The sequence below is a fragment of the Aplidium turbinatum genome, chromosome 3 (genome assembly GCF_918807975.1).
Source record: "Aplidium turbinatum chromosome 3, kaAplTurb1.1, whole genome shotgun sequence".
Lineage (NCBI taxonomy): Eukaryota > Metazoa > Chordata > Ascidiacea > Aplousobranchia > Polyclinidae > Aplidium > Aplidium turbinatum.
The window spans coordinates 1379834-1407289 of NC_137474.1; the positions used below are offsets into that span (position 1 = coordinate 1379834).

A 27456-nucleotide genomic window follows, 5' to 3' on the forward strand; every position below is an offset into this window, starting at 1 on the left:
ACTTTTGTTTATTCTATCAACGTTCATCTGCTTGGAAAGAAAAAAGATGTGAATTTGTTTTTGGTGTCTTTGGCCCTCTGGGCGTCTCCTAGTGGCAGAATTACAGAGTAAAAAGAAACAAACATCTCGCTCAGACAGAAAAGTGAAAAAAAGAAACAAAAAAGAGAAAAGAGAGTTTTTTGGTTTTGAGCGACGAGACGAAACCTTCTCTCGGGCGGCGTTTCTGCAGTGTTAGGATTTGGAAACAGAATTTTCAGGTTTTTGAGCTAAATTTTACTATTTCTGTGCAGCAAATTTGCCAGGGGAAACCCTCTTTTGTGTTGTTAAAAGAGGATATTGCAGATGCAGACCTAATACATGTTGTAGAGTTGTAAAATTTAGATACATGTGCTTGAAGCAGCTGTAAATAAGATCAAGGACCAGGAAAGTGTCTGCGGGAATTCGAAGGCCCGGCAGCGGCGCAAGTACGTATTTGTTCTCGATAAGATTTACTGTACTGAACTGATCAGTAATTACGATGTTTTATAAGCATATTATTAATGTCTTTCAGTTCAAGTTGTTGAAACTTCGTTTCTTACAGGTAACCCAGAAAGACATAAAGCTTGCCATGGCGTCCATGAGTCTAAAACGTTTACTGTAAGTAATTTCCTTTTAAAACAGTGTGTTCACAGATTGCAATTCTTAAAAGTTCATTATGACGACATAATATTTTATACATTACCTAATAAAACTAAATGTGCTAGTTATGTTAACGTCACAATGAGTTCTTTTGTTGTATCAGTCTCTGCCAGCCTCTTCTATGCTGCAAAGACAAATGGCTATGCTGAGCCATAATTTGTTCATAACATCGGTCAAAAATTTCCAATTGTGTGCTGATTATGAACAGTGAGATTTTAACTGTTGTCCTCTCCAAGCAAATACAAGTGGTTATGCCATGCAGTGGTGGCGTATCAAGGGGGGCAATTGGGGCGATAACCCCCCCCCTAAAACACAGAAAAGTAACTGTACTCATAGTCATAGTGTATTTGCAAGGTCAGATAGACCTCCACATCGTTGTGTTTTGTTGAAATCGCCCCAGGCTACATATTGGATCCACCCCTGATGCCATGTGCCATTTAAGAGTGATACGCTTGCAATGTTTATTTGCTGAATAGTTTCACTCAACGTGTACAAAGTGATGTTGTGTACCTTCCCAGCATCATTTGCATAACTAACTTGACATAGTTTTAAATAACGTGATGAACTAAATGGCTGGTGAACAGCCTCATTCAATTTTTTGACATGGTTTTCTTTGCGTTCATAGCTTTTGCTTGGCTCAAATCTTTCTGAATTGGATTGTTTCATCACATTGCTCCAAGTAACGTTAAAGTTAAACTATTTTGTTGCTTTTCCCTGCAAGCCAATATAATACATCTCTCACCGCGACAGATATTTAAAATTAAATTAAAACCAACTTTCTTTTGGTGTTAAAGTCCACGACTGCTAGACCACTTAACATGGTTCCACCAAACTCCCTCCAAGTAACTTTCTTAACCTTTTCAAAATGACTTTGGGTGCTGGGAAAGAATGTATTGTCGTCGTCTTCAATTGTGGCGTTGTGACTGTTTGGTAAAAATTCTTCATCGCGACTCTACCACTCTTAAAAGTCCGTGTGAGTGCATCAAGCAGCTATGCAGTGGCTCTCAACCTTTTTCAGCTTAAGGCACCCTGCAAACAACCAAATAATTTGACGGCACCCACAGTCAAACCAAAAAGTTTCTGCATTAAATAAAAATAGTTTTGAAGAGTTTTCGCAAAAACAAAACTAACTACAGCTCCGTATCATATCATGTACAATTTAATGAAGTTTGTTTCAAACAAAGTCAGGTGCGAAATTTGCGCCGAGTTTTAGCGCAAATCCTTGCAATGTATGGGCGCATATTTGATAATGTTACTCTAATAACTTGCGGCACCCCAGTTGAGAACCACTGAGCTATGGCATGAAAACCCTTGAGGGTATTGAAGAGAAGATTGTTGGTGTGTATGGGCGCTCATATTAGATTATAATGATGTCATAAACCCACCCACAACTTGTAAGCACTGGATGTTTGCTGCACAATAAAATACCGAGGGACCCAGTCATATTATTTAGCTTGTTGGTGAAGTGATGTTGTCCTCAGACTTCTGTCAGTAGCGTTCTTGCCAAAAACCCACTCAATTGCTGAAGACAAGTGTCAATGACTAAGTGTACCCTTTGAAAACAGTTGCAAACGTTTGATGAAATGTTGCAAATGAATTAAGATAGTGGCACAAAATCGTAGCTGTGTCAAACCCCCAAAATGTTTTGTTTTTGTGTGAAACTGTTGGTTATAACATTAATTTGCTTTAATTTCTTCACCATTTTAGTCAGATTGTTGTGCAAATGCCAGCCTTTGATGAATGCAAAATAGCAGTACCATTTTAGTCAGACATATACAATCATAGACAGATGATTGCTAACAACTTGATAGGATTGAATTGCACAATTCTAAAACAATACATATAACTAACAAAATGACAACATATTAAATTCTAACGTTTTCGGCAAGACTTTCTGCCCTTGCCAGGAAATAATGAAATGCATCTAAACAAAAAAAAAAGACCAAATGTTCGTAAAATAATCATAACAAAAAATGTAAATGATATTTTACCAATATTTATTGTTTTGTTTTTTTAGATGAATTTAGTTATTTCATTAATTTAAATGGCCAGGGCCGTTGCAAGAATAATTCAAGGCCGGTACCAATGAAATCCTCGGGCCCCAAATCCAGACGGATACTTAAGCCGCCTTTGCGGTGGCCAAATCTTTATCAATAAATTGCACAAGTTTCCGAACATGACTGATTTTGTTTATGTATTATTTTTAAGAAAAACCCACGGTATTCAAAGAATAAACTGTGGTTTCCTCAAGGGCCTCTTGGAAAGGTTATGGGCCCCTAAAATCATCTAGGGCCGGGTCAAAAGGTACCTCCTGAAGCCCTCTGTCAACGCCACATAGCTGAGCGTTGAAAGTTATCATTACTTTGTTGAGTTTTGGGTTCGATTCCATCTCGGGATGAATGTTTGTCCCTGAAACTGTCGTAACCGGTTTCAATCTAAAAGTCGTCATCAGTCAGGATTATTACAACACAATTGCATAAAAAATTGACCAGCAATGAACTCACGGACTAAGTGAAATCTGATCCTGTCGACAGTGAAATCAAATTTGATTAATTTGTTTCTGTTTCTGTCTCGACAGAGGATCATAATTTTCAAAGCTGATGATCAGCACCAAACAAAAGCGCAGGCTATAAAATGTCCTTGTGGTGCGCATATATCTGCTTTGGATTTGCTTCTAAGCTCAAGTGACTTCGTTTCATTATGAATTCAAAATCTCTCAAAATTCGAAATTTGATAACGCAGCGATGAACAACATGCGGGTGTTGGAAATAGAAATGTAGCAAAGCGAAATTCCGTTTCTGCAAAGAACTTCGTATTTCCTGATTTCGTTTCAAGGATAATTCTTTTCGCCCAGTTTTGATCAACTAAGCTTCGTTTCGAAACATTGTTAACATTCACTACGGAAGGTAGGGACTAGGATTTGGTATCTTTGGAATTTGAGAAAGTTAGTTTGAAAACACCGGGATATGGGTTCGATTCCGCCTGAAGTAGTTTTATTTTTGCTTTTCGATATCTAGTCGAAGTCTCATCGCAGTCAGTTATGTAGCTTTGTTATAAAAATAACGCCTAATCAACATTTTTTTGTCATTTGTTCATATATCTCTGCTGATACTGCTACCACACAATCTATATGTGTTTTGAGCTACTATTTTTTTCTTGCGCTCTTTGCCCATTTTATGTAGTCCTTAGATGATTGTGATTTGTGAAAATAAATTCCGAAATAAATTGTCATTGCAACTAATTTTCCAATGATAACACCAAGTGTAATGCAGGTGTCGTTCGTCCATCGATTCCTGATAATCGCTCTTCAATTTCCAACAAGACATCGCTAATGACAAAGGTCATTCTATTAATTGGTTGTTGACTTTTCACAACAACTCACTAAATGCATCTTAATGATTGTGACGTTTCAAACTCTCCTCCTCTGAAACTTTCCAAACAGTAAATCCCAGACGTCTGTAGACGTTGAATCAATGTAAAAATGACGGACTTTGCTATCTGTGTTCTGTTTACATTGATTCAACGTTGTGTTTTTTATTTTTATTTGGAATGTGTGTCCTTCAATGACCTAACCAACATGTTTGTTGAGCGTTGATTTTGAACAAGAGCTGATTTGCATGTTTTCATTCAGTTGTGTTCATTTCGTTTCAGGCTCCACATTTCGCTTCTTGCATCGATCATAGCGGTACAAGCGGACGCGGCTAAACAGGTTGGCTTGATTGGTCTTTAGTTTATTTTGAAACAACGTTTTTATTTTTCAAACAATTTATCATTTTTACCTTCAACATACCTACGTCCTTGGGCATAATCTGTCCCCAATTGAGAACTCATCAGCTAGAACTACTGTAGGTTTGTTTTGACGAAAGTACAAAGTTGAGTGTGACATCGTGTTGGGGTTTAACCATGGTTTAACTGATATCAAAGAAGCTAATAAGAAAAAGGAAGAAATATCTTCTGTTTGAAGAAGCTTAACTGAATATGATCTAGCTGTTAGCTGATCCGATCGAAATCGATTTTTAGCTATTTAGGATTGAACTGACACGTGTGAAAATAAATTCGTTTGTATTAAGCAGACAGCGTAGTTATTTTTAGTTTAATGTTTTATTTCGGTACGTTTATGCTGCTCTAAATTAAGTAGCCTACCTAACTTTGCGTTTAAGTGCTCATTATTGGGTAGCAGGATTTATACTTGTTCCAAAGCTGCAGCAGGTGTTGCCAGTAATCTTTGATGTTACTGCTCCGTTTATCATGATATACGACCATAACCTAATGCGGTTGCTTTGTCGAAGATATTTTGCTGCAACAGAGAAATAACCAGCATATCTTTCAATCAAGTTGCAATGAATGTTGATGTCTTGTACGTCGTGTCCAGACAATGCATTCTTTTACAACTTTAATTTTACATTTCGCTTTCATAATGTATCTTCCCCCTATGATGCTGTGCGAAAGCATTGACCAGAGTACATTGCTGCACTGTGTGTGGTGTATTTCCATGCTTGAAATGTCTCTCTGTTGAAACTTACAATACTAATAGTAATCGGCATCTCGATTCTTCTGGTAACATCATTCCACATTGATTGAGAACGCGAGTTGGGCGTTTTAATGCTTGCTTGAGGCGTTGGGGCATGAAGGCCTCTTCTGCGGCCGCGTGTCAGTGTGGTGCGACGGAGCAAACAGCCAACCACATCATCTTTGACTGTCCCATGTATTCTCCTCCCAACGGAATAAGAGGCCTCCGCACACTTGATGATCTGAACAATTGGCTTTAATTCTTTCATGTGGACATGTGATAAGGAGAGAGGAAGAAAGTTTTCTTAGAAAGGCACTAGATCTAAAGGTGGATGGGAAGAGGAAACGCGGTCGTCCAAGAAGAACGTGGAAACAACAAGTGAAGGATGAATTTAAAAAAGTCGGACTGAAGGAGGAAGATGCAAGGACAGGGTGAAATGGAGAAAAGCGATTAATACAATTGCTGCGCGGAAACAATCGGCCACCCCCACTAGTGGGGAACAAACCGACGATGGATTATGATGATGATGATGTGACTAATCACAAACTGTCTGTTTCATGCGAACGACGACGAGTTTTCTCCAACTTTGTAAGACTTCAAGCATCTTCTGTTTAATGTTTTTGTGTTTTTTTCTTTGTTGAAAAGTTTGGGTGTTCAGAATTATTATCGTTTCTAGCAGTAGCCTGCAACGTTCACCTGATGAAAGTAAAAGCAAAGACAACAAGTTGATTTATTGCTTCACTGACGTTTCGAGCACTATGACAATGCGCATCGTCAAAGCGAATAACATACAAATTAAAATTTCGAAATTATATACTGCACAGCGATTGAAGGCTAGAAATAAAAGTAAAAAATACGTTATTCAAAATAGAAAACAAGAACAATGAAAGAACGATTACTTCATATATGAAATTTTATTGTTACTCGACGTATAAAATAACCGTTCTCTCATCATTTTGATTACAGTGGTCAACGTTTTCTCTCAACATAGTTTTGTTAGGCAGAGTTAAAGGAAAGAGAAAATGAAGCAGAGACCAAAAGTTTTGACCAGACAACGTTCTCGTATGATCCGTTCAATCTGGCGGCAGGACTGCACAAAATGAACTTCCACAAAATTGAAACTTCTGAAAGCATACAGCCATGTTGATTTGCAACCTGCTGCAAGCGCTGATGATGACTGATGCTGATTAAACACTTCAGACTTTCTTTAGTTCTGGATCTTTGAGGTGAATAAAAAAGTAAATATTTCATAAACTGGGGTATGGGGAAGCAGCTGAAATGAAGGCAGCAACGTAATGTTAGAAATCTCATGTCGATCGCTACTTCTGCTACATACACTCGACTGATATCACAAAAGAATCATTGTTGAATTTATGGAAATTTTATTCTTTCTGCATGACAAAATGTTGAAACTTCATTGACACATTCCGTAATGACGTCATCACTCAAGACAAAGGAAGACATCTCGTGCAAACATCGCGGCATCTTTCGTCAGTCTCTCTGCAAGGTCAAACATCTGGAGATGACGAACATTTTTTAATTCGAAAACTTTCTTCTAATTTTCAAAACTCGCAAAAGTTCAAACATTTTGAAGTTAAACTGTCGATATTTACCAAGCACTTTAGATACCTTCGCTTATCGCACTACCCAGTGTCCACTCAACAATCTCTCCTCCCCCGCCCATCAAACCTCCCACAACTTTGACAGGTCATCTGTGGCTTCGGCGAGGGTAATAACCTCCTTACAGGAAGCGAAACAGAACTATAAGAGTTAGACCCTATTTTAATTTCAAAATTTGCATACAAGCCAAACGCTGCGGTCAAGCGGCCATTCTTTGGAAAACGTGCCCCCTACCTGGCACAAGTATCAGTCAAGTCACCGATTAGTGGATGCTTATGAATTATTTGATTGTTACAGCCACTTCTGACAATTGCTTCTCTCAGTTGCATTGCTGCTCGACAATGTTCATGTTTCTTCAGTTAGAACGCGTTAGTCAAACAGATCGATGTGGAGACAAGGTGTGAAGGCGATTGCGGCATTTGGAGGTGAATCCGGCCACCCTCGGTAACGGAGACATCACCGGATTAAAACTGGACTACGACTGGTGTGGTTGTGGCTTGTAGTCTGAATTAGACAAATATTTGTTTTCAGATTCGCAGACAATGGGTCCAGGCATTGTTTTTGTCTTTGCTTTCAATGAAGCTGCTTTCTGGCAATGTGAGCACTAAGTTTTAAACCGCGACTTATTTTGTGGTCACGCTCAGATGGTTTTGTTTTCGTGGAAAGTCGCCGGCTGACTTAGCGCGATACTATGTTAGCAAAATTGTTTCTTTTTACGTTCGTTTAACATCTACATACGTTGAATCAATGTCAAAAGTACCATTTTGCTAACTAGAACACAATGTCGGCTTCCCAAGATCCATGCTAACAAGTTGATCTTCACCACAAGTCTAAACTAAACTGTAACTAAAATTTCAAACTCATGTTAGTGCTGAGCCAGCGAATTACTGATTGTATCATGGCAGAGTAGTGAGAATCCTGACACTCGAAGGGTCGCCGGTTTGATGGGCGTTTTAAGAGCATGGGGCATATTGGTTCCCATGCCTTCCCTACTTAAAAATTTAAATCTCTCAATTACCGGTTGTAATACGACTGATTTGCATCTGTCTGATGTTTTTAAAACGTTTTAATTTCTGTACATTTTACTTCTAAATCGATTTACTCCTGTTTGATGAGTAGGTTGGCAACTGACAACATGGTTGCATTGATACATGCGAGTTCGACGCTCTGTCTGGTCATATACAGTAGATTGCCTCATATAAACACTAGGTAACACTAGATTTGGAAAAAACTAGATATGGTTTCTTTTCACTAAGCTTTTATAAAATATATTGTAAGCGATAATAATCTACTTTCCCAGTTTGCAAATCAATTATTTTTTACATTTATTGAATCAATGTGAAAATGGTTGACTTGCTTGCTGGGTTGTTCTACACGTTTAAGTTGAAATCGTCAATACACAGAGACGCGGGCTTGAGAAATGCACCCACACACCAAAATATGTCATTTTTACATTGGTCCAACGTCTGCAGACGTTGAATCAATGTTACAATGACGGATTTTGGTGTCTGGTTATATTTATGATTGGCTAGAACACGATATAACTTGGGAAAGTGTTTATTGTTGTTGATAAAGTTTGTTTATAAATCAAAACAACTGGCTTCTAATCGTAAAGTTCGATGCAACTTCGATTAAGAAGTTGATTGAAGTGTTCTCACAAAGTGTTTGGCAACACTCTTACAATTCTACAACCGTCGTATGCCGAATACCGGTTCAGAGCTTTCTTTGCTGGCGAAAGCTCTGCTAGACTTGAATATGCCAATTTAGTCTGGTACTCTCTACTTTTTTAATTATGTTATCACACCACGCATCTTTTTAGATCATTGGTGAAGTCAAAAAAATATTTTAATGAAAAGTTATTGACGAAGTTTTAGTTTGAAATAGTCTGCGATTGTTTGAAGGGTTGCCAGTTGCCATGTAGCGAGTATGCAAGCAATATTAAGTGTGCGAAGGTGAGCGCTGTAAATCTGGCATACCTTGGCTTGATGCATTGTCACTTTCGTGAATCGTTGCGGTTGTTGTGTCACGGCTAATGTGAAACAATCAACTGGCATCTAGTGCAACATGCGTGTTTATTATGACGTCACAGAAGGATTGTTGAATACCAAATGATAACAATAACCAAATTGTTCAATTGACAACACCTCGCCAACATCATCTCCTGTCTGAAACAACCTTGCATCGTTTCTTTGAAGATGTATGTCGGCATGCTGTACGAAACGTCATAGTTGTACTTTCTGCAGTCTCCTGCGAGTGACTGTTGCATAACAATGCTTGGTGGACAATCTTGGTGTCGCAGATATGACTTAAATCGTATCATTTTTAACTAAACATTTTAGAAAGACCACCCGCGTTTTCGTTGTGTGAGGTTGTGCAGAGCTCTTTCCAACATGGGCGGATTGTGTGATTATGCTGATTGATGGTGGCTTCAAGTTTGTCACAACTTGAAAATAGAATCATTAAAAGTCATAAAATTGTAATGCGACTGTTGTAATTAAAATTTAAATAATTATCGATCATCGCTTAGCCTTAAACGAAAACAGAAAATGCATTGGCATCTCAGGGAGCTATAATCTGAGCAAAGGTTTACGTTGATTAATCACCAGAAGACGTCGATTCTAGATCAAGAGTATGTGTTCTGGCTTCCCAGACAACAAATCAACCGTTTTTGCATTGATTCAACGTGTGCAGACGTTAAATCAATGTGAAAACATTTGATTTGCTTCCTAGCTTCGGTGCGTCCACTTAGGCTCGCACCTGGGCATGAAGTCAAAAGTTTATTTCTCAAGGCTCAGTAATGAAATAAGAGCTTCACTCGTGAGCAGAAAAATGTTAGTTTAAAATTGGTCACTGTGGTATTGATTTGAAAATTTCAAACCCACTAACAATGCATAGCCTACTTATGTTTTTCGGCAACCGATTGTAGCAGGAATTGACAGCGATAGACATGTGTTTTGCCCATTTAGATGGACTCATCAGCATCGCACCACTAATTCATGCCACAGACTATCGACTATGGCCTTCGCACAATGTATACTTGTGCTCGAAATTATATTTTTTGATACAACTTCCAGCTGGTACTTTTCGTAAGCATCTTCCAAGCCAATATTGTTGAAGGTGAACTCCCTGTTGTGAAGCCTGGACCCGTATGGTTACGTGGCAACATCGTCTAAAGCAGACCAAGTTCTTGCATTTTGCAAAATTTAAGTGTGGAACGCTTTACTAACATGATTGAAGCATGTGGTTATTTTGTCGTGTTCAAGTCTTTTGATTTGGTTTGCTTGTGAGACTTTTAATAACAAAAATAAAAACACTGGACAGTTTTTCCTCTAAGGTTCGCAACTGCGCAAAAGGGCAGCAACACTGAGTCATTTGCGTAGTGAAATTTACTAAGCATTAAAAGCATAATGCGCACAGAAATTTATTTTACTCAGTATAAAATTTTCTTAGAGGGATCACTGACCCTGGATCATTATTTTGTCATTACGTGAAAAACACGGAGCACAATGTCATAATGAGCGAACTTCCTGCATGTTTTGTTGTGTAAACAAGAAATTGACGGGAGGAAAATTATCTGGGCGTCGCTGTTCTTCGCTGAAGACAAATGTGAAACTGGAGTGACAACAGAGTAATTGTTTAGTCATAAAGAAAAACAGAAAGCAGTGTCTTTTGCGCTTTGAATTGAGTACCGCTCTTTGAGTCATTACTGGAGCAGATACAAGTCAAGGATTTACAATCGTCGACAAATCAATTATTTGATCACAATTTGACATTGAAACTACATAAAGAAACAAAAGATTGTTAGAATTAATAACTAGGTTGTGCTACTTAGTAACTTGCCAGACAAAAAAATCCGTCATTTTTACATAGATTCAACGTCTGCAGACGAATCAATGCAAAAATGATGGATTTTGCTGTCTGGATTACTGTGCAATTTGTCAGATTCAATTTCATATACAGGTCGGGCAAAGGTCACTTGACTGGCTGAACTGTCCACTCTGCCACTGGACAGTTGGACAAAGCATCAGATGATTGTTGCGAGAATTTGAGAAAGCCGTGATGGATGCGACTTTGTATTCATGTACGGAAACGCACACAAACACTGCAGACATTGGGTGTTGTTCATCGCCTTTAAAACTAAATCAACAAAAATTAAAAATCCATAATTTAGTCCATTTCTTTAAAAAAATGTACAATACAAAACCATATCAAAAATTGGGTGACCAAGTGAATGTTTGCATCAACAGTGAGTGCCAGTAAACAGACTCCTAGACAGCAAAATCCGTCACATTTACATTGATTCAACGTCTCATCAATGTGAAAATAACAGATTTTCTTGGCTGGACTTGTACTTGAAGTGAGCTTCACTTTCTACTAATTAATTGATCTTGCAAAGCTGATGTTACTTTTTTGTGAGTTGTTTGATGATGAAGATCTATTTACATCCTTTTTGAAACCAGAATCCTTGAAAGCTGGTTTAGTATTTCCTGATAAAGGAAATAACATCAATTTGTGTTTGACATGAAAGGCGCTTGGAAGCTTTATTGAGAGCGGTTTTGATAAAGGATTGTGATGTGTTTGTTACGTCACAATCTTTTATCAAAACCGCTCGCTCTCAAAACCGACTCGTAGCAAAGTTGGTTGGCGTAATCTACTTATTCTGCAGTGAGGTATTATGACATCATAAGAGTCACCTCAAAGTAATTATTGCATCGAGAAACAATGGAACAGAAGGGAGAAGACACAATTTGAAAAAGTAGGAACTTGAACGGACAAAAGTGTTTCATCGGTGAAGAGAAACGTTTTGAATTATTTGATGATGAGGAATGGAGACGGGGAAGGAGACGAACTTCGGGAGATGATGTAACACAGTACTCAGTAGGCTGACTTGTCAAGCATCGGAGAAGCAAAACAGTAGCGGAAGAACGTGACGTGTGGAAACAATTGACTACCAATCGTCGGCTCGAAGACGGCACATGATGATGAGTTGGTTACAATCCTTTCCACAAACAAAGCAGCAGAGTTTTGTCGAGTAAAAAACTAAGAGTGATTGATTACTACGTTGTTTTGCTTTGTGATGTACTATTGATGTAGAAAATGCGTTTTTAACAAATTCGGTTGATAGCTTGCTCTGAATACGTGCAACCAGTTTTCTGCAAAAAGGCAGCTTTTAGAAAACTATCACACATTGCATTCATTTCTACAAGTTATCTTTTTTTGTTCTGGGGTAGGGTTGCCAGATTTAAAAATCAGAAAAAAGCCAAATCAATCTAGCATTCCTGGTTTGAGGCCTACATACTAAGCCAAGGTGTGACGGCAGAACCGCAGTTGAGTTGGTTGCTTTGTTTCGTTTCCTTGCATCGATGTTGGCTTTGATTCAATCGTATCCCACTCTTTGAATCTTTATTCATTTATGTTAGCTTCCTTAGAGTTTATGTAATCGGCCACTTTCTTCTCTCAACCTCCTCTGTGTTGCATCAGAAGTGTTTCCAGCCATAAAAATTGTAAAACAGAAGCTTTGATGACGTAATCTCTAGCAAGATCGTAAAGTAAAACTTTGGAAATCGCTGGATCGTGTTTTGTTGAAACAAACAAGTTTTTCTTGTAATTTTAGCCCAAGTCGTTAAGGTTGCAAATTTTATTCATCCGCTTATATCTTTCATCAGAAGTAACCATCCATTTATACGGTGTGACGTCAGAATGCAATAAATTGCGCTACAGGAACTCAGTTCTTCAGTTTATTTTAACATTGTTTTGCTGTATTTTGATGTTACTTCTACGTGGTCTAAATTCTTCATAAAACCATTCGTTAGATGTCGCTCCACACCATGCACTAACTTCGGCAACCTGTCGTTATGAACATTAAAAAGCAATTTTTATATCAGAGAAATTTTGAAGTTTCCTTTGGGAGTCAAAATAACAAATTTCCGTGCGTTACCTTAGGCGTCGTTCTAGCTTTGATGAACGATTGCTGAGCTAGAAACCTCCTCTCCAGTCAACTAATGGTCGTTTTTTGCATTGATTCAACGTTTGCAGTCTGGGTCGCGCCTTGAACAAGTTTGCCATGAGTTTGCGCTCAATGGAATTGCATTTTGTTTGTGTTGGCGCGTTCTGAGTGCTCAAAACTGAGATCGAGATTGTCACTTTTCGATAAATTTCATCTCACTTCATGAAAAGCAACAAAAAACAATTTGTTAATTCTGTCGTATCCAGGCTTACACCCGGTACCTGAAGATTTAAATTAAGTGGCGGAAAGCAAGAAAGCCAATCTTCTTGTCCACCTTCAAGCATGCCTTTACATGTCCTGCCAAAGACACAGCCGCATGCTCTTGAGCGCTGTCGAACTGGCGCCTTCTCGAGCGTCGTACCCAGGAGCTCTCACCACAAGACCGACGTCGTCTCTGACGTTTCGCATAACATGACAATGCGCATCCTCAGTACGATTTATCATCAACGTTTTAATACATTTTGCTTTGTGGATCTTTTTACTTCTCACCTTGGACGAACAAGATCTTTGACGCTTCGATGAGATTGCAATTAATTTAAAGATAATAATCGTCTTCATGTATTCGTGGTTTCGTTTGAAGTAAACATTAAAGTTATGTTGGTGTGACTAGACAGGGTGTCGAAGCCACGTCTTCCGATCAATTAAACAAGTAGCGAAATTTCTTACTAAACTTTGAAGATAAACAATTTCACCCAACAAGACTTTGTTGTGTTGACCCAATGCGAGCTCTTACAGTTCATCAAATCAAAGTTGTAGGGTAAGAATTGGTTCTCGAGATGGTGCGGAGTTAAACTTATGGGTTTTGGAATTCAACTCGATGGCCTTGCATTGAAAAATATTAAATTTATTCTCCGCGCTATTAAATTGACTGTTCAAGGGCACCATCATGTGGTCGTTCGGTTGCTATCGATCTTGTCTGCCAATGAACTTGTGTTTCACCAAACGCTCATCACCTTACATCACGTCAACCACTTCAATCTCAAGCTGTGAGGTTTATTCTGGTGAATCTCCGTCACATTTTACGAGCACTACCTTGAAACTAAGGTCTAACACAGCGGGAGAGTGGTTGAAGCGTTCGCTTTTCTAACGCCTTGGTTCATTATTTTATGTAACGACCACGTTGTACAGTGAACTAGTGGTGCGGTACTGGTGAGCCCAGCCTCATGAGCGAAACACGTGTCTATCGCTGAGTTCTTGCTACACTCGACTGCCGAGGACCACGTTGTAGTCAGACGTCATAAAGTGGCGGTTTTAGACGGTTTGCACTGCTCCTTTCGAATCTCTTAAAATTATTAAAGGTAAAGCGAACCGGTTGTTAGATTAGAACAGGTTGTTGCTACAGACTGCGCGAAGTAGATTGTTTACATTCCTCAATATTAAAACATTTCTTTATGTTTATATTCAATAATAAACAGACAGCTGAGCAACGCCAACACCACAACATTTACCATTATAACAAACAAAACTAAAATAAAGCAAACGTTTTCGGCTATACAAATAGCTCTTATCAAGCCGAAAACTTGAGTGGCTATATGTGTAGCCGTAAATGTTCGCTTTATTTTATTTTTGTTGTAATGTTAAATGTTGTGGTGTTGCCCAGCTATTTCTTTTTGCGGAATGGCCCGTTTCGGTGAGTCCGATTCGGTGAGTCCGATTCGGTGAGTCCGATCCCTTAACGGGGGATTTTTTCAATTTTTTTTTTTAATTATCGGGTACTGTAGCCTAATTATCATTGCCGTTTTAGGGTTAGGGGTTTGGGGTTAGGGTTAGGGGTTAGAGGTTAGGAACTCACCGAATCAGACTCACCGAATCGGACTCACCGAATCGGACTCACCGAATCGGACTCACCGAATAGTAGCAGATCCTTCTTTTTGTGTTTGTAAAAAGCCACCTCTCTACCTAAATTATTCAATAATAATAACCGAAGCTCCAATCCTTCGTTAGATCACAATAGCTTGTTGCTACGAGTAACGAGTTGTTGGTTTTGATATTGTTCTTGCGATTATCAAACCGTCCCGTCAACCGGCTGGTTTTATCGTCGGTTGTTGAATGGCCACCGTATAACGAATCACCTTTGTAAGTGTTTTGCACAGAATCCCAATTACAAATTGTGGCATTGGGTATAAGTTTATCACACCGCAACAACCAAACTCTGTCAAACTGAGTCCACCAGAACTGACTCAGTTTTGAAACTGATTCTGTTTTGTGGATTTGTTTAAATTGATCCAAAGATGTTTGACTTGCGTAGTGTACATTCTCAAGCCGGTAAATTATTCTATTCTTACATTAAATCAACGTACACACAAGTTCAATTGATGTGGATAGCAGTGATTTTCTGAATGAGGTTACATCTTCATAAAGAAAGCCAAGTGATGTCTTGTATTGGAAGCTAAAACGTAAATATTTTAATCTTCGCCAATTGAAAACTATTTGCTTTGGTCAAACAAATTAAAAAACGTTACATAAATGAAAGCAAAGAAGATGTTCATTCTTCAAAGATCTCCACTTTTCTTGATAATCGCCCATCCAAAATGTTTAAATTTGACGTTTATCCACCGTCTTCTGACGTCGGGTAACTGTTTATGCTTCAACTATCAGAGCTAGAACATTCCTCGTAGCTGAGCGAAAGTTGATGGACGATGGCAAGGCAAATAAATGTTTTAAGCTTGTACAAAAAAAGTAAATATTAGTTATCAATGTCTTAAGGTAATATTTGTGTCCTCCGGTGGGTGTCCCTGGGTTCCTATCAGGTCTCGATGGAATTTGTGACAATGTTCGATGTGTTTGTCGATAGCCGCTTATCCGATGACGACACACCGGGATTGTGGACCGCGTTGGCCGCGCGTCTAAACTGTGACGTCATATTCACTAATGACTGTTAGAGTATTCAGAATGCTTTACCCTCCCTATGAACCATTTCCGTAGTCCAAAGGGTCGAGGGACTTTTACCACCCTCAAGACATTGGAAATTGCTATAAATGTCACCTCAGGTATCATTGCGTTGCTTCGTGAACCAGGATGTCCTTTTGGCATTGCAAGAAAGATAACACATCGGAAAGGGGGAAGGGCTGTAGGTTGTTTGCTTCAAGTACCTACCGTACACTTTGAAAACGGCCATAAAGCACGCAACGCAACTAACGGATACCCGCTTTTTGAGTGGATATTCAAAAACATTGAAGACAGCATCCTTACTGTCACGCACCCTTTAAATAACTTCAAAATTAAGTTATCAACCTTTCACGTGTTCTATGAATATTAATTTGCATTTTGTCGTTTTTGCAGACAACAAACTACAAGAAGATAAAAGGACCGTGCCATGGCCGAAACTGTGCCAAGCTCGGAAAGTGTGCCTACTGTGTCTCGGAAAAGGGCAGACGGGTGAGAACTAAGCTGAAGCTAAAAATGTTTCGGTTTAGATTCTGGTTTCACATCATATGTCATTCACATCAATGTGGGGTAGAGCCTATTTTCAAAGCATTGCTCTGAAGATGTAAATTTATATCATGTACAAAGCGTGACCACTGTATTGCACTTCATTGAATGTTCTTGTCGTGCCATTGCTTCCCACATCATGAACAAGTCAATGTACAAACGTTCCATCATGTTGATTTTACGTAATTTTGTGTTTAATCAACCCATGGCCATGTATCTGTGGTGGATTGCAGTAAGTAGTAGGCCGCTCTTTCATTGCTGAGGTTTATTCTTATTGACATACTGTAGATCTGACTACACTCGTGAGTGCTCAGCCTTGTACTGTACTCGGGCATTGGCCCCTTTGCTCATACTTGAAATGTTGTCTCACATGCGTCACCAGGTGGTAAAGCGCGCACTTCAAAGAAAAAGCAATTTGTAAATCCTTCCTCTTGCACAAACAACAACTTCGCTATTTACTTTTACGATTCTGTGACGGCCGGTTTAATATTTATAAGACTGACCATCGTGGCCACTGAGTTTGCGGCCTGGAATTTATGGCTTTCAACGAAAACCGATCAATTGTTTTTTTCATTTTCGACTTGCATTGCAAAGCTACCATCAAGCTAATCGATTTTTTACGTTATTTTACATTTAACTGATGTAAATCAACAACTAGTCCACATAACCAACCGCCTGCACGACCGGACTCTAAATAATTGCTTTTTGCAAAATTCTTGTATCAAGACACCTTTAGTATACTGTAGTTTGTTACAACAATCTCCATGTGTATTTCTCGGCAGCCGATTGCAGCGAGAATTCTTTTCCTCTTCTTTCTTTTTTGTGTGAACCTTTTCTTCTTCGCCAAGCCAAAGTCTGGGAGGACGAAAGACTTCAGTGACTGCTGGACAGTGGACACCAGCCCAAACATCTAACCCTAGCCACCGCCACAAGTAAAAATTGACAGCGACAGACACATGTTTCGCCCATTAGGTTGGGCTCATCAGTATCGCACCGCTAGACTGATTAACGAATCGCAACTTTTGCTACTTGTTCTAGTGAGTACTTAGCCTTGTGCTGACAGCCAGGAAGAACGCGGCTTTCTACATATCTCCATGTTAATATTATGAAGATGTACATCATAATGGTGTGTGAAATGTTAGATTTGCATTAGAATAACATACTTATCATTGTACAATTCCCAAGGTCCGGTGATCTGCTTGTCAATGATTTGTTTGATCTTCTAGGGGTTTCCTGGGCGCCAAGGGGATCCTGGGCCCCAGGGAGTGCAAGGTTACCCAGGAGTGGAAGGGGTGATGGGGCCGAAAGGTTCCCCGGGAAAGCCAGGATTGGCTGGAAAACGAGGAGAGAAAGGAAGCAGGGTAAGTTGTGACGAATATTTACGTCGTTTCAACGTTAAATGTTGAGAATCTTTGCCAGGAATAGACAACTTTCTTTCCATTTTATTAAGGGCACACAAAGGGTATGTTTGCTTAGAAATTTCAGATTTGTTTGTCTGAATCAATTTGATAAGTCGTTTAAGTTTATTAAAGTATATCAAAGAAATATTTGTTGGTTATTGTATGGCCCTAAAACTGAAGCGATCAGACAGTGAAGTAATTTCAAACCACAACTCCCTGATAGAAAGTATCATTTTGTTGCAGGGTCCGTTTGGAGTTCCAGGGTTTTCCGGGATCAATGGGGTCCCTGGGCACCCAGGGGAGTCAGGTTCGAGAGGTCCTCCAGGAAAGAACGGATGCAATGGCACGATCGGTGCCATGGGCCCAGCGGGGCCCCCAGGACGGGATGGGAGTCCCGGGTTTGAGGTAAGAATTCGCATCGACTTAGTGAGATCAGAAACAAAAGTGTATAGTTGTTTGTCGTATCCAGGCTTACACCCGGTAGTTGAAGATTTCGATTAAGTGGATGGGAAGGCAAGGAAGCCAATCTTCGTGTCCACCTTCAGGCATGCCATTCCCATTCAGCAAATCGTTTTTTTTACATTGATTTTGCGTCAACAGATGTTGCTTTTTTTTCTTTTTTCTTTGCGCAACGCTCAGAGTTCAAGATGGATACCACAACATCTTGCAGATGTTGCTTGCTAGGATCGTTTTCAAAAGATTTTTTGCTTCGTTTCATGATATTTGTGATAGATTTCGTTTGTGGAATCGATTTTACATTGTTTCAACAATTCAAGTCGTCAGGTGATATGTAAATGAAACCAATTCTTGCATGTTGGAAATTTCTGTATGTTCGTGTTGGTAAGAGGCTGTAGATCTAAATTCGAAACTTTTTCTCGGAACTCCAACAAATTTGGTCGAGTTTACAGCCATGGCTGATGAGAATTAATAGAAATAACTCAGCAGGTTCAAATTAGGTTAAGATTTCTTGTTCGTATCGTTTGTTTAAATTTCTTTCCAGGGTGAAAGGGGGATGACTGGGGAGAAAGGGGAGCCCGCCTACATCGATGTTAAAGATATGATGAAGGGAGAAAGGGGCGAAGATGGCCCGCTTGGCCCCAGGGGATATCCCGGTGAATCTGGAAGGACTGGACCAATAGGCCCCATAGGGTATGATGGGCCACCTGGGCCACCGGTAGGTGCATTGTTTGTGGAATTTGCATAATGGCGGCCAATACAGTAAATGACCAAATTTGCCTATTAGCGCCGTAGGCCTATTCTTATTACATGGAAACGTGATCATCTTGCCAGGACGATGTCTGAGCAAGGATAGAGATGTCTTGAATATCGCACTGGACAACAACCTGGAGGAATTTTGATAATTCATTTTTCAATTTACTATTTTTGGCCGATCTACAAACCTAAGAAATTGAGATTGTTTAATTGATTTTATGTTTCCAGGGCCCACCAGGACGTAAAGGGGACAGGGGTCCTTATGGCACCCCAGGGATCGGGCGTCAAGGATCGAAAGGAGAACCGGTAAAAACAAAGATTTTACTTCAAGGAAGTTACTTTTTAATATAAAGTACTCAACAAAGATATTAATAAATACTGGAAGTAACATTTTTTTGTATTTTTCTTCATCTTACTTACTGCGCATAGAATATTAATTTATTTTTTGTCCAAAAACTACCAGCTACATTAAACAAATGAACGAAAAAGATGGCAAACCCTTGAAGAGATTAAGACATGGGTAGACATGTTGTTTGGATCAATAAGGCACGTGCCTGTAGTTAGCATGTCCATAAAATCAAAATGCATTTTGTTTTATTTGATCATCTCGTAGATAAAAGAAAAGAACTTTGTGTAATATTATGCTCTAGAGCCGAAAACATAACATGATCTTCATCTTTCAATCATCTTGCGTTTTAGGGAGATAGAGGGAGCACAGGAATTCCCGGACGACCTGGATTTTTAACCGGTGGTGATGATGATAATTATTTTGGCCTTCCCGGTCCTCCGGGAATCAACGGATCAAAGGTAGGATTAGAAAAAAAATGAAGTAGTTTCATAACATTTTTTTTTCATGACATTTTTTCTTGGTGACATTTTTTCATTTCCATGACATTTTTTCTTCTTCCTAGTTTGTCGTCGTTGGTTGAGCCAGGTGGGAGGTCGGTTCAAAACTGCGTCGGATATATCAGAAATAAAAAGTACTAAACTTATTTTTTCACAACCAGCACCGCAAAAATTGAGGCTGGCATTATTGCACGGACGAGATAACGGCCCTTGGTTACGCTAAAACTATTTGTATTGTATCTCCTTCTTGCGTTTGAGGCCGCCGCAGGTCACGTTGTTACATCCAGGCATAGCAGCCAATGGATTGTGTATTCATCGAGCGTTGTATGGTCTACATACCTATCCTGGGTCAGTATACCGGACATTGGTAGATAATTTAGTATGCAGTCTAAAAATCTGAGCAACATGCACAAGATGGTGAGTCGGCGAGGCCTCATTGGAACATGTTGCTGTTGAAACCGCACACTGCCCACACCAACACATAACTGTGATTGTAATGGGAATAACTTTATGTATTTGAAACTTGAAAGTAACTTTCAGGAACTAAACTCTGAACTATTTTAGGGGACCAAAGGTGCACCTGGTGATGTCGGTGACACAGGACCTCGTGGTGACTTTGTGAGTATTCATGTTAGTAGTTTCACATCATGTTTCAAAATGGCGGAATTTTGAAGAAATATTTACTGCATGTAACTGAATATGCACTGAAACTGAATGGACCAGTATGGACCAACCCGAGGTTATACACTACAGGCTCCTTACTGTGTTACACACCACACGTGTCGGAAAGTATGTAGAGGAATATGCAGAACTATATAATCATGTTTTATTTTGTGCCCATGGACTGCGATCACAGATACGATGCATCAGACCAATAATGGGAAGTGAAATATTAGTCTTCAAGTCAGCTGCACCCATTATTTTGGCATGTCATTAAGTATCTTTGCCGAAACACAGCCGCGTGCTTTGGAGCGGTGTCGAACCCACGTCCTTTCGAACATCGCGCAGACATTCTCACCACTCGGCTACACAGCCGACAGTTTATGTCCAGATAGCTGGAACAATTAATCAAATGCGTGAAAATGTTAATTTATAAACTTGTTTTGTGTTACCCAGACGAAACGCTATGAAATGATTGTTTGTTGTTTTCATTGGGCACTTACTTTCATTATCAAGCTTTGCATTGTCCGCGTTTTCACTGCCACCTCTAATTGTTATGTAACATTTTTTTCAGGGATTGAAAGGCATGACTGGAAACAAGGGAGAGAAGGGAATTAGGGGGCCGGCAGGGCCAAGGGGACCCCCTGGAGTGCCGGGGGTAAACGGAATTGACGGAAAAAAGGTAAATGCTTTTATCGTGTTCATTTTTTACAATTATAAAAGTTTAAACCTATAAATTTCCTTGGTAACTTCAATAGACTTCCTTGGTAACTTCAATAAACTTCTTTGGTAACTTCAATTCACATTTCAGTCTTCCTTGAAGCAATTGTTCTGCTTTCGAATCTTCTCAACAACGAAGTCTGAAGTCATAAAATCGCTTTAATTTCATAAAAGTAAAAAAAAAAATTTGAACGAAATAAAAATTTATAGCTGACATTGCAGAAAATTGGGTTGTTATGGTACGTAAGCTTTGGATGTGCGAAAAATAACTTGCAAGGCGAACCAATGTGGTTGTCAGGGCGTTGCAGTGATGACGGTACTTCTTTGGGGAATTGAACCTAAGTATCTTGCTTCAAGCAGCTGTCGCCCAAGGAAGCATATAATACTATACAACAGCTTGCTTTTGGCCGGAGAAAAGGATCTTTTCTAACAACTTTTATTTAAAAAAAGCTGATTTTCGTTTTAGGGTCCGCGTGGCGATGACGGCGTTCCAGGAACAAATGGGGAACGTGGAAGCAAGGGGGAGCCAGGAATGCCAGGCCCAGTGGGTCCTATGGGCCTGCCTGGTCAAATGGTAAGTTTTTCACTAGTTTTGAAATGCTCTTTACGACGATGCAATTTGCTTTTATGCAGACGCCAGCCCATATAACACAGTGTGTACACCAAAATGTCACTGGGGAGAGAAGCGCCGTTTCTAGCTAATTTGGGGTCGCTGATCACGAATATGGCCATTAAAAATCCTGTGTACAGTTTTTGCGAAAAAATGAATTTTTGTTTGATACACTGCACTGCACTATATAAAGCTGAAATGCAAGGTAATGTCGGTGTATATGGGCCATTCTATCTGTGTAATGATGATTTTTTCCTGCAATGAATACCTAGAAGCTGGGCTCCTCACATCGTTTGTGCAGATCGTTCATCAAAGCTAGCTGCATGGAAAGTAGGACAGAAGAGAAGTTTGTTTGCCGTCTCCATGGTGTGGCGTGAACCCTTTAATCATGCATCTGACTGTTACTTTTTTCCTCACCAAACTGCCCCAAGTATTGAACAAGGCAAATCGGGCTGCCATTGAGTATCATATTTCCACTGCAATACGACCTGCGCAGCATTATGCTGATGACCATGACTTATCCATTTCTGTATATCCAGTGACTGAACACAGTGATAGTGACTCAAGCATTGCATCATATACTCATGCTTCCTTGTCTGACTGCTTTGAACCCAGACCACGATGCGACCACCACGAAATTTCATTACCAGATTTCAACGATTTGGTCAGAGCACTGGTGTTGTCAATGAAACATACAGAGTTACTTGCTTCATGGTTGCAACAGTGGAAACTTACAGACAAAGCTGTCACTGTTCGGGGTGTTCGTGCACAAGGAAAGGAGTTCATTTACTTTTTTTCTAACAAGGTGATTGATGATGGAGTTCAGCTGACATTTTACAATGTATCTGGAAAGTCATCACGATTCAGAGGACTGGTGACTCTTCATCGACTCTTCTAAGGAAAATCTCAAAGCAGTAATAGTACTAGGCCTACTGCATAATGGGAATAGAAAGCCATCGGTCCTTGTTGCATATTCTACAACAATGAATGAGTCAACAGAAAGTATGAAAGCTATCTTGGAAGACATCAAATATGATACATTCCAATGGTACCTGCGTGGAGACTTCAAAGTGTTGAACATGCTGATGGAAATGCAATTGGGGTACACAAAGTATTGTTGTTTCTTATGTCTATGGGACAGTCGGTCCCCACAATACCACTACATTCAACAGAAATGGCAGGCTAGGCCATCATACAACCCTGGAGAGCACAATGTGACCAACATTCCACTTGTTGATCCAAGAAGATTCCTTATGCCTCCCTTACACATCAAGCTGGGCCTTATAAAACAGTTTGTTGTTTCCCTGAAAAATCAGGTAGCAATTAATCAGTTAAAGGCACTATTCTCAGCCCTGTTTAAAACTTTAATGCAAAAGTTACAGCTGGAGTTTTTACTGGTCCAGATGTGAAAAAAAAAATTGGAAGATGAGTTGTTAGAGAGCTTGCTGAATGGGACTGAGAGAACTGCAGTCTGCATACATTAGTCTAAAGGCGGTGATGCATAACTTTCTGGGAAACCATAGAATAGCATAGCATTTTCATGCAGGTGAACGATTCCACTAAGATGTTGCAAGTATAGAGAGGCCATACAAGTGCAAGGATAGCCGGGCGATGTTGGCTGGGTTTTGCTGGTCGAGGAAGAGAGTCTGTACTGGTGAATACAAGCGCAAAGCTTCAGAACAACACTTCTGAGTCTTACCTCAACTGGATTTAGCCACAGGCGCTATTATTCCTGACTTAAGTCTGGTTAACAACTTTTTTAATTTTTTAAAAACTCTTTTCCTCAAAAATGGTACACAGGAGCTTATTTTAATGGTGAAGTTTGCGTTCAGCATTGTCTACTTGACCATAAAACATGTATCTATTGCCAGTGACAAATTAAATGTACGCACTGTGTAATTAAGGGTTGCCCGCTGTAGGGACCACCTCGTGGTATGGAAGGTCTAGTCTCGATTGACAGCGATACCAGGCAGTAGCTAACCAACTGGTGCCCTGATTATACTGTAGCGACAACACGAGAGAAGCCACAAAATAAGTAACTTTTATACCGCGGTGAAAACGGGCTTGAAAAGCACTTTTTTATGACGTTGCACTACATGAGTAATATTTCAGGGGTTGGATGGTCCTGCTGGGCCTCCCGGAATGCCTGGGCCAGATGGGCCTCAAGGGATGAGAGGGTCAAATGGTATCGATGGTTTAAATGGTGCAGAAGGTCCCCCAGGAGAGGATGGGATACCTGGAAGAGTGGGACTTCCTGGAAACCCCGGGCCTCCAGGGGTAGGGGAGAAAGGGGATGTCGGACCTTCAGGTTAGAAGCAAAACCAATAAAATTTCACACAAATTGATTCTTTTAACAGTCTGACCAATTTTTTTATTTGATGTAATGTAGTGCTTCAACTCAGCCGCAAAAGTTGCTTTTACAACGTTTGAACATCTAACAACATTGTAACGTTGTAAAAAGCAACTTTTGTCTGGAATTAACGCACTTACGAATTTGTATTTTTAATTTTCATTCGATGTGTGAAATGTCATTTGGAAATTGCAGCTTTGAAATCTTTAGCACCGACAAATTAATTAGTCGTCTGATGAAATTTAGACGTTTCAAAGATTTCGTTTTCTCGTTGTGGTGATCTGGTACCTGATGGTATCTAAGGGTCATTTTTGTTTGTGTAAACTTGTTAAACGTTTTTTCATGTTGCCGCGTGGTCTGTTACGATTTTTTATTAAATTTAAAAACACATTTGCAACATTGTTGCTTGAGCTCGGTGGGGTTTGTATGCTGTTGACGTCATCGGTACATAAGTAGATTCCTGTTTGGGAAGCAGATGACGTGTTGAGGTAGAACGTGGAAATTCTTTCAAAATGTAATGTTGTGGCCATGTGCAGGTTTTGATGGAATAAATGGGCAGAATGGGGCACCGGGTCTCGTGGGTGTTGTAGGTCCCCCGGGTGATCGGGGAGTACCTGGAAAATCCACACCCGGGCAAGATGGCGCCGATGGTCCACCTGGCAACACTGGTGCAAGGGGGCAGCCTGGTTCTCGTGGAGTGGCCGGAGAACCAGGTAGAATTATCAACAAAGGTGGAGAGATAGTGGGACCACCAGGGCCACCTGGTCTCTCTGGACCACGAGGAAAAAAGGGGCTAACTGGTAAGTGGGGCGCAGTGCTCTTCAACATACTAAGTTGTTTATTTTTGATTTGTTTACACAAAAGTCCCAAGAGTAAACGACATGAGTTCAATCCTTTGCATGTGCAATTGGGCAAGTGATGTTTTGTGTAGCTCTTCATTTAGTGCCACCTGGTGGATGAAATTGCTTATTTACTGAAAAATTCTTCTCAATCATAAGTTTATATCAGTGGTTCTCAAACTTTTTTTTGTTGCGACGCCTCTGGAAAAGTTTTCTGGACTTGCGACGCACCAGCAAATAAAAGTTAATGAGGAAACTTATTATTAAAGTTTTGTTTGTTGATACAACAACAAAAAGCAATGCATATTATTTAATGTGACGTGTGGGCTTGTTTGTTTTTACAAAGTTCATTAAATCTTGGGAGAATTTTTGAAATTGCCACCCGCATTTTTCTTTCAGTGTTTATTGGTGATCGAAATTTGCTTTTTATCACCGCCAAGGCATAAAATCCTGCTTCACATAAATATGACGTGACAAATGGGATAATAATTCGTAGTGCTTTCTTCACCAAAGCTGGATAATCGCCATTCATTGAAATCCAGAAATTTACCGGATTTCCTGAATTAAACATCCTTTTCAGGGAATTGTCACAAGAAAGGTCAATGTAGGCTTCTTTTTCTTGTGCAGTAAAAGACAGTGGAGTAGGTTGGACGAAAGGATCACGAATCCATTCGTAGTTTGATAAATTTTTCGGGAAGTATTTTGCAAATTTCGACTCGAGCTTGGACAAATGTTGCCCAAATATGCTTCACAAATTTGAAGGCAGCGTCATACTTTTCTTTTCAAGCAAATTGGACAAGAAAGTGAAGTATCGAGAGCTTCCAGACAGGTTTACTATATCTTCCTTCCACAATAGCAGCTTTTTAACGAATGCTGCAATTTTATCTGAAATGTCATTTTTATTCGGCCCTTGCATAGAAATGTTCAGTTTGGCGAAGATATCACACAAGTAAAGTAAGCCAATTTCAATAAAAAATTGTTCTGAGCTAAACAATCTGCAAGTGGATTATTTTCTTGCTGCAAAAAAGCTTGAAGTTCATCCACCAATTCGTAGAAGAGTTCAAAGAATTTTCTAGGCGAAAGCCACCTGGACGAAAATTAAAAGAGCAAACTCCGATGCGCTGCATTCATTTCTCCACAAAGTTTTTTTGAAAACTCTTGACTTAAGTGGGCGTGTTTTAATGAAGATAACAACTTTGATGACAACTGAACTGAAACTGCTAATCAAAGGATTAACCTCATCTTTATAAGATAAACTGAATTCAGCTACGAAACGAAACTCTTCTGCGACGCCCTTGGAAAACTGAAACGACGCACCAGGGCGTCGCGACGCACAGTTTGAGAACTACTGGTTTATATCATCAACTTCGGTGATCGTGTTTACGTCATGATTCGAAACGTTTACCCTCAAACTCGCCAAAAAGATTTTTCGATTAATAGTTTTTTGATCTACAGAGTGTATATTTTGTTCAAATTGTTTTGTTTATTGCAACTTAAGACCAGGCTTCTTTGAAGCTAAATAGAGGGAGAGAGACTTAAGCGACGTTATCAGTTATGATGATAATGTTTACGTTTGAGTTGTATAATCATAACATTATCATCATCATGTGCCATCTCCAAGCCGAAGGTTGGCTGTCGATTATTTCCACAAGTCTCTATCTTCCGCCCCATAGTTTATTTCTCCGGTACTCGACGAGTCAGCTCGTTGTTGTATATCAGACTTTGGCACTGTTGCGCATGGTGCCCGGAGTGGTAAGTGGCTGCAGCGATGTACTGACCATAAAAGGCATATCACAAAATTAATGACGTCATAATGGCTATGAAAGATCTGTGGTCTCTTGTATTTTCGCTAGCATGGGACTTCATTAATGTTCGTGCTTTTTAGGACCTCCTGGGCCTCTTGGTACGCCTGGTCCACGGGGGATGAAAGGAGGGGAGTGTAATTGCATCGACGCTGTTGGAAAAAAGGGAGAAGTCGGCCCCCCAGGACCCCAGGGGCTAACAGGAGTGAACGGACTTCCAGGATTCGATGGCCAGGCTGGATTTCCTGGCGAGCCTGGAGAACCAGGCGCTGATGGACCCATGGGCCATGACGTAAGATTGAATTCACCTGTGAACGTTAAGAAGGTTGCATCTACCCAAAAACCAAATCAGTCATTTTTAACATTAATTCAACGTCCGTAGACGTTGTATCAATGTAAAAAATGATTGATTTGATGTCTGGGTAGGAAGGGGAGAATAACAAATAACATTTCTCTACTTGAGAAATGCTTTAACTGTTTATTCAGAAGTTTAAAAGATTGAAATGCCTTTAATAAGTAGCTGTAAATCGATAATTTTTTTGTGACGTTTGATATAACCATAATCATAATAATAATTTATTTCACACCAGTAGGGTACAAAATAGCATCAATACAAAGTCTCCATACTTGGCGATTTTCAGCCAACTGGCGTAGTTCTACAGACTACAGGGCTGTGCTCTGTGAACAATCGAACCCTTCGTGTGAAAATTTGTGCTGGTCTTCCTTGGTTTCTTTTGCCTTGGATCAGTTTTGATAGCAGCAGAGTTTCG

At 39.8% G+C, this 27456-nt stretch overlaps 1 protein-coding gene across 1 annotated transcript in view; it reads left to right on the forward strand.

Moving 5' to 3' along the window:
- Positions 1–294: 294 nt before the first annotated feature.
- Positions 295–27456, forward strand: part of LOC145766965 (uncharacterized) — a 42288-nt gene continuing 15126 nt past the window's right edge. Inside the window, exons 1-15 of the mRNA XM_082578686.1 lie at positions 295–464; positions 581–636; positions 4330–4387; positions 16098–16193; positions 17474–17608; positions 17891–18052; positions 18648–18821; positions 19088–19165; positions 19559–19666; positions 20270–20323; positions 20940–21047; positions 21552–21659; positions 23808–24003; positions 24582–24845; positions 26770–26978. Of these exons, the coding sequence (XP_082434812.1) occupies positions 608–636; positions 4330–4387; positions 16098–16193; positions 17474–17608; positions 17891–18052; positions 18648–18821; positions 19088–19165; positions 19559–19666; positions 20270–20323; positions 20940–21047; positions 21552–21659; positions 23808–24003; positions 24582–24845; positions 26770–26978 (1779 nt within the window). The 5' untranslated portion in view covers positions 295–464; positions 581–607. The remainder of the gene's footprint in view (positions 465–580; positions 637–4329; positions 4388–16097; positions 16194–17473; positions 17609–17890; positions 18053–18647; positions 18822–19087; positions 19166–19558; positions 19667–20269; positions 20324–20939; positions 21048–21551; positions 21660–23807; positions 24004–24581; positions 24846–26769; positions 26979–27456) is intronic.